Source organism: Mchenga conophoros, linkage group LG7 (assembly GCF_057382185.1).
Source record: "Mchenga conophoros isolate Kocher_MC1m ecotype Shallow Benthic linkage group LG7, M_conophoros_male_GT1.1, whole genome shotgun sequence".
Classification (NCBI taxonomy): Eukaryota; Metazoa; Chordata; class Actinopteri; order Cichliformes; family Cichlidae; genus Mchenga; species Mchenga conophoros.
In genome coordinates, this window is record NC_140532.1 from 23,072,852 (window position 1) to 23,080,197 (window position 7,346).

A 7,346-nucleotide genomic window follows, 5' to 3' on the forward strand; every position below is an offset into this window, starting at 1 on the left:
GTTCATTTTGCTAGTGTTGAGGGGAAATTGTAGACTGAAACGTGCCCCGCTTAGATAAACCCTGGCTCCTCCTCTAATTTCTCAATCGGCGCTTGAATAAAGACACCTGAAGCCCATTGCTCAATCCCCCCTTGACTTTCGGGTTGTATTTTTGTGGGGAAGTTGATTTATTGTACACTCACTATCCAAAGTATGTTTAGTAACTCCCTTTTTTGTTTTGGTTACTGGTGTTTGTGGACCAGTGGAGGTTCACCCCGTGGTGACCCTGTGTTATGCTGCCCTCTGCTTGATGGTGGTGAGTACGGTTGCAGCAATTAAGGTGGCAAATCAGACTGTAGGAGAGTGGACCCCAGATACAACACCCCCCTCCTCCTTCACACACACACACAGACTGGTTTATCTCTGCTGCTAGTTTAAGGCAATTAGCGGCCCTGGACACTCGCTTGCCTGGCTAGCTGCTGTTAACCATTTTTGTGCTGTTATTGTAATTTTTTAAGAAACATAATAAAGTAACTTAATTATTGAAACTCTGTTGTTTTTGTTTGGGCTTTTTCTTCATTGCAGCTCCAATCTCATTTCTTGATTTCTTTATTTTTATTCTTTATTTGTTACTTTTACTGTCAGCTGGTAATATAATCAAGCTTTAGATTATAATTTAGATAAATATTTCCAAAGTTGCAATTCTCTGGTTGAACACACTGGTAAAAATCCAGACATTAGTTTTACTTTTTCTCCATTTTATATTAACTGTTTTTAGTTTTGAGGCAGAATTTTATTGATTTAATACATCACTTGCTGCCTTTTCGGGCTTTACATCTTTTTTTTTTCTTTTACTTGTCATAAATTATGAAACTGAATGCTGTCATGGATGAGGATTTATTTTTATGTGAAGTCTAACCACACAATAAGACGAAGGCAGAGCAACTGTAGGTATTAAGAAAGAAAGTGGATAGATAAAGATGAAAGTTGATAGATAAGATGGTATAAATGGGGAGTGGGACACAAAAGCCTCTTGTGCTATAATGGACTCACTGTCAATAGCATAATTTGCACTGAGGGTACATTCAAAACAGATGTCCTTCCAGTGTTAAGTCTTACACGGGCTCCCCCTGCTGGGGAAAGTTTGTGATAACTGCAGAAGCACAATAACCAACAATCAACCAAAACCATTTTAATGATATTTATTTGTCATCAAACCCACATTGCTGGGATGTATGCCACATGTGCCAATGCACCATTATGAAGTAGTTTTTATGAAAAGGTGGAAAGCCTTCTGTCTACTGTATAAAGTATACTTGCATCACCTAAAATCAGTGTTGAGCAGTGATTTAACAATAACAGAGTTAAAGTAGACCTATTGTGCTCATTTACAACTCAATTTGTATTTTTAGTCTTTACGAGAGTAATGCTGGGCCTATGAGCAGCTCCTCAAATAAGCCATTTAGCTTGGTTCTTTTATCAAGCTAATGTTCTTCTGGTTGGCTACCACTCATAAACAGAGGTCAGCCAATCAGAGATGTCAGAGATGTGTACCTGAGATTATATTAAGGATATTCCCTTTTATCAACATTATACCGAGCCAATAGTAAAACAAACAGCCTGAAACTGAGTATTTAAGGAAGCGATCAGGATAACTTTTACATAAGCTGATATTATTATTTAATATGAGCACTTTAATATGAAAATGATAAATCATGCAACTGATTTGATTTGACTGATTTCATTTAAAAACTGTAAATAGCATCTGTCTCTGTTTCATTCCATGAACATCCCTGAAAAATGTGACAAGTTTTCAGTTCCACGACATGTATTTTTAATATAAAAAACACAAGTTATTAATGTTATTGTCACAGTTTTTAAAGACTTAAATTTCAACATGTTTGAGAGGTGTAAGGAAATTAATAAATTGCAAGTTATAGGCAATATTTTTTCCCGCTAAAAACATTTCTCTTCTTTCTGGAGTTTTCCTTGTTCTTCCTGTGGAGCCACTGAAGGCGAGCTCTGTCTGTTGTGCCCTGGTTGGCTGATGGGAATGTCCGGTCTGGAATAATCTCCTTCAGTTTGCTCAAGAAAAACATCTCCAGGTTTCGACCAGCCTGAGCCACCTCTGAGTCTGGCTGCACAGCACAAGGAGAGAAAAAACAACCCACAGTGACCTATGATGAATTAGCTTACCAGAATAAAGTCATAAATATTTGAGACCAAGCAGGTGCAAGGTGATCCTTCCAGATTCAAAATCAGATTTCTATTTTGGTTAAACTTATTTTAAAATACCTCAGCACTTACTTGATTACCATACAGTTTACACAAATATCCACGTTCCCATGGCATATTGTCTACTATGCCATAACCATGTACTCAGCACTGAGGAGAAAGAAAATCAAAGACTACAGATTTCCTCCAATATACATTATAATAACTGCCTTGGCTGTAAACATCTTCATTCCTGGTAGATATAAGTAGTAAATCCAGAGATTTGATTGATACTTGATTTGCAGATGAACACAACCTTGACTGGCAGGCCCCATGTGAAGAAAGAGGCCCAGCTTGCTGATACACGTGGAACTTATCTCCACAGACTGCAGTGCAGGAATAACTCAATTATACCAGAAATTAGGTCAAAGTGGGAAATCCGCTCATATTCCTTACGTAATTGAAAGTAGCGCAGTTCTTGAACATCAACAAGACGTCATCAACAAACTGCTCAGCAGTGAAGTAGTGGAGAGTGTTGCTCTTGTCCAGTTTCCTGCGGATCACTGACAGGTCGATGGGCCTTTTGATGATCTGGTAGTAGTTTCGAGCCTGGCACACGAGAGCATAGATTTGATGTAAGATCACAGAGGTAGAACATTTTACATCCTCAGTTAGGTTGTAACAATTTCGCTAACAGCGATTTCTTGTAGTTATTGCTGTATATATAAATATGCACTGTATATTTAAACCATTTGGTGCTCATGTATGTTACATTACTGCTGAGGTGATTTGTTGTTGTTGGACTGACCAGAGGGCTGACAGGTTCATGGAAAGGAGCGCTGAGGATTTGACAGTATAACAGCAGAGTCAACTTCTCACATCTCTGCAGACAAAAGAGCAAAATCAGTTCAAGCTTCTTTACAGTGGAGCACAACACGGATTTATTACACAGGATAGAGGCGAGTGTGAAAACGCAGGCTGATCTGGTTTGTGTAATAAACATTAACCCATAAACCCTCACGTGACACGGTATTTTAGTCATTTATGTCCCAAATATATTTCACACAGGAATACTTTATTAATACTATACTGTTTTCTTTAATTATTACAGATATTATAAAGTGTTATTAATTATGGTTTTCAATAAATGGTAAATGGTTCTTATACAGCAAATTTTCTACTCTATTAAAGCACTCAAAGCACTTTGCACAGGAGATTGTTTGCTTCAGAAAAATCTGGATGCAATCCACTTAATTTTGGTGAGGGAGCAGTCTGGGCAGAGGGGGCAATAAACCAAGCTGTTTTCATCATCACTCTGGCCATTAATTGTCTAATAGAAAGCTTCTGCACCAATAAATATTACTGTTGTAAGTCTGTTAATCAATGTTGACCCCAAACTGGACTCAAAAACTGCAATAAAATCAAAGCTTAAACCTTAACAAATGTATATATAGAGAGAGAGAGTCATAAATGAGTCTACACAACTTAAAATTGTGTGGATTCTTGCCACACCGGTGGATCAATTTCAGTTGGAGAGTAGCCCTTTAATAGTTAATAGTCCTTTAATTTCACAGTAAGTGTGTGTGACCTGGCGTCTTCACACTCTTCCCCAGACAGCTCTCTCACCAAAACTAAGTGAATTGTTTCCAGATTTGTCTGAACCAAACAATCTCCTGTAAGAAAGGATCAACATTTAAGGCCATCTTCACAGCAACAGAATGAAAATAAGCATTATAGCTTTAATTTAGGAATTAAACCAGCCTTACCCTCTGGTCCAGGTTGGATAGTGTATAAGGTGCCTTGACTCCCTCGCAGGAGTCCATGATCTCACAGTCGTAGGCCTCCACGGGCTCCTGCTCACTTCTACACAGAGTACACACCCAGTCACCTCTGTGGAATACACAGGACCACAGTCCATGAAAAAACACATTAAACCCATATGTCATATATCCAGATTTGTATGTTCACACAGCACTTACAGCGGGAAGCTGCTGAGAGGAGGTATATGACAGCCTATGTGATAAACTTTGGGGCAGCGGTCACAGCAGAGCAGCTCTCCTCCGTTCAGACAAACAGCGCAGAAATCTTCACTCTCCTCAGTCCCAGCCTCAGCTCCAGGCTGCTGGGTGGATGAGTCGGCCTGTTCTCCCAAGCATCTAATTTCACTTCTTTGATCTTCACCATCGTCCACTTGGATTATATCAACCACACATGTACTTTCAACTTCATCCTCCGGGGGCAGGCATTGGTCCTGATCTGCTTCTTCTTCTCCTGGATCCAGTTCAATAACCAGAGTCTGCTCTGGATCTGGATCCAGATAAAATGCTTCAGATTCAGCTTTCCCATCATCAGATCCACAATCAAACAGGATGTAAGGCTGATCTGGATTAGAGTCACAGTCAAAGCCTGAGTCCTGCTCTGGCTCTCCAGAAAGGGAGCTGTCAGGACAATATGGTTCAGTCCAGGATGTTGGACTGAGATCACATGGCTCTACTGGTTTAGGCTGGAATGATCCTTCAGTTAGCTCCAGTATATCTTCCTCAGTTTGACTGAATCCATTCTGTTAGCAGAGATCAAGACACAGAGGTTAAAAAAAAGAACTTATCTTTGTTGTACATGAAAGTGTTTAGACCTTCAGCTCTGTACCTGTTCAGAAATATTTAATGACACATTGTCACAGAGCTCAGCTTGTTTTTGGCAAGGCAGACGTTGCAAAGACACCACAGGCTGCAGTGATGATAAAGACACAGACTGGAAGTTCAGACGCTCCAGGCTCACTACAGGTATGCAGGAATTACCCAGAATCCTCTGGGCCTCTGGGTGAATCCTGTGAAATTGAAGGTGTCTTATGGCAGTGTCTTCAATTCCATTACCAAGATTATTTTCAGCATAAAGTCTCAGTGAGGCTAAATTTCTTAACCGGATTCACCCCAAAATGGAAAAAACAACACTGATAAAGAAATAGTTCAGCATTTTCCAAGACTTTGGAGAAGTTCATTGATAGGGCAAGCTTTTAAAAGTGATTATCAAAGGTTAGCATTAAGAGTGTAAAATTCATAAGAACATTTTCCATTTTAAACCCATGGAAAGAACAAACAAAAACAATCCTGCCTAAACATTGCTGCAGATCAAGAAAACCACTTTGAGGCAACAACATTCCCCAGTGCCTCCCCAAAAAAGGGCAATACACAACAGAAACAATTTAGGAACAGGCATGACAACGACCCCAAACCTATGTCACCCTGACTTTTGCTGGGCTTTATGATCATGCAGCTACAGAAACTATAAATAGCACTCAAGTCCAAATGAATGTATTCTACTACACTGTGGACCGTGGATATCTGTCACCATCTGATCTGGCAATAAAAGTGTCTATAAACTGGCTGCCCAGTCTGTAACGTACCAAAGCATAGATTGGTTTGGATAAAGAGGACTTTAGGTTCATCCATTGCTCTGTTGTCATCCTTTAAAATCAACATGACTTTACCGCAGCATACTCCCCTTTTTTACCTTAATCTTCTCAATAAAGCTTTAACACTTTTGTCTGGAGGCCTTTCCCATTTTTCAGATGACGGAGATGTTGCTTTTGTTTTTCTCTCATAAGACTGGTTTGGCTCCTTTTCCACCTCACAGAATCCAGTCATGCTGACCTATTTTGTTTAAAAATTCAAAAAAAGAGACTTTGCATTATTTTCATCTTTCTAAAATCCCATTTACTCATCTCTCATTTACTACTAGTTGTAGTGATGAATCCCTCCTTCTTTAAAACATTGTTTACATCTATATTCACATGTTCTGCCCGGGGGGTTGGTTCCTCTGCTGTGGTTGCCAGATTTGGACCAGTCTCAGATGGCATGGCCTCCAGTGCCAGCCTTACCCTACACTTGGCTACCCATGGTAACATGGTGGCTCGCCTTTGTGGGAAGTTGCCATAGCGTCTGCGAGGCAAGTCTGCCATCTCCAGGAGACTGGGCCTCTTGGGGTGAAAAAACAGAAGAGAAAACAGAGAAGAAGCCGATGGTTTAAAATCTTCTGTGTGCTCAGTGTTTGACCGGGGGGGAAAAAGTACAAAACCATAAAAGAGGTAGATTAAGAATCAGCAATGTAACACTAATATAACTGCTCATTTGCACAAAGAGTAACTTTTACAACACAAAAAGAGACGTTATGAGCATAACAAAAAGTTACATCACATTAACGTACAGAAGGAATCAGGTATTAGGTGAATTATGATCAAACATTACCTCAGTTTGAAGCCAAGTGATGAAAAAACAAGATGTCTGCTTCAGAAAGTCAGGTGAATGTGTCCTCAGGTGGATGTGAGCTGAGCAGAAGAGGAATAGAAATGTTCCATGTGTCCAGTGTCAAGGGGAACTCAAATGATTTGATTGGTGGAGTGAAGATTCAGCCTCAGCCCCCTGATATTTCAGCACAGCTCACAAATAGAAACAGCAAACAGGTATTTAATATTTAATGCGTTTCCCAGTAATCATGTGATGCCTTTTTGTCCAGTAGGTAAAAGATATATTGAGGGTGTAAAAATAAAAGCTCTGCATGTAAATCAGCTATGAAAATATTTGTATATTGTAAAGCCAAAAACAATGTGACAGTGTGTGTGGTTGCTAATAAATCTGTAGCTCTATCAGTGGTTGGCCACAAAACAACCCCTATGCTTTATTTTCAAACTTTATTAATGACATAAAAAGATTTTGTTTACAAAACAGCTTTGTTTTGTAAAAATGATGGAATTCCTCTTTAACGTACAAACCAAAGTCTAAAAACGTTTGGACACTGTTCCATTCTGCTTTTATTTACAGTTTTGCACAATTCGCAAATCTCATATTTCATTTACACAGAAAAGCTATCAAATGATTAAATTGAGAAAAACTATCATTTATAATAAGATGATTTTGAATTTGAAGGCAGAAACACATCTCAACAAAGTTACATTAATGAAATGAAAAGTTAATATTTGTCTAAAATTGGTGCACTTTCTCATTTTAAAGATTTAACGCGTTGTCTACAATCTGATTGTTGTGAACAAAATATGGGTTTTCAAGGTATTACAACTATTGCATTCTGTTTTATTTGCATTTTACAAAACAACCAAATGTTTCTGGAACTGGGATTATAAAAAATAACCTTTTAAATTT

General features: G+C 38.8%; 1 protein-coding gene across 1 annotated transcript; it reads right to left on the bottom strand.

Moving 5' to 3' along the window:
• Positions 1–1,237: 1,237 nt before the first annotated feature.
• LOC146570125 (uncharacterized) lies at positions 1,238–7,074 on the bottom strand. Its single transcript, XM_085281134.1, has 9 exons — positions 6,438–7,074; positions 5,972–6,169; positions 5,704–5,843; positions 4,840–5,020; positions 4,173–4,753; positions 3,960–4,083; positions 3,002–3,076; positions 2,650–2,802; positions 1,238–2,117 (listed from the first exon to the last, which is right to left on the bottom strand). Exons 2-9 carry the CDS (start codon positions 6,149–6,151, stop codon positions 1,914–1,916), a joined length of 1,638 nt encoding a protein of 545 aa, XP_085137260.1. The 5' UTR covers positions 6,152–6,169; positions 6,438–7,074; the 3' UTR covers positions 1,238–1,913.
• Positions 7,075–7,346: the final 272 nt, after the last annotated feature.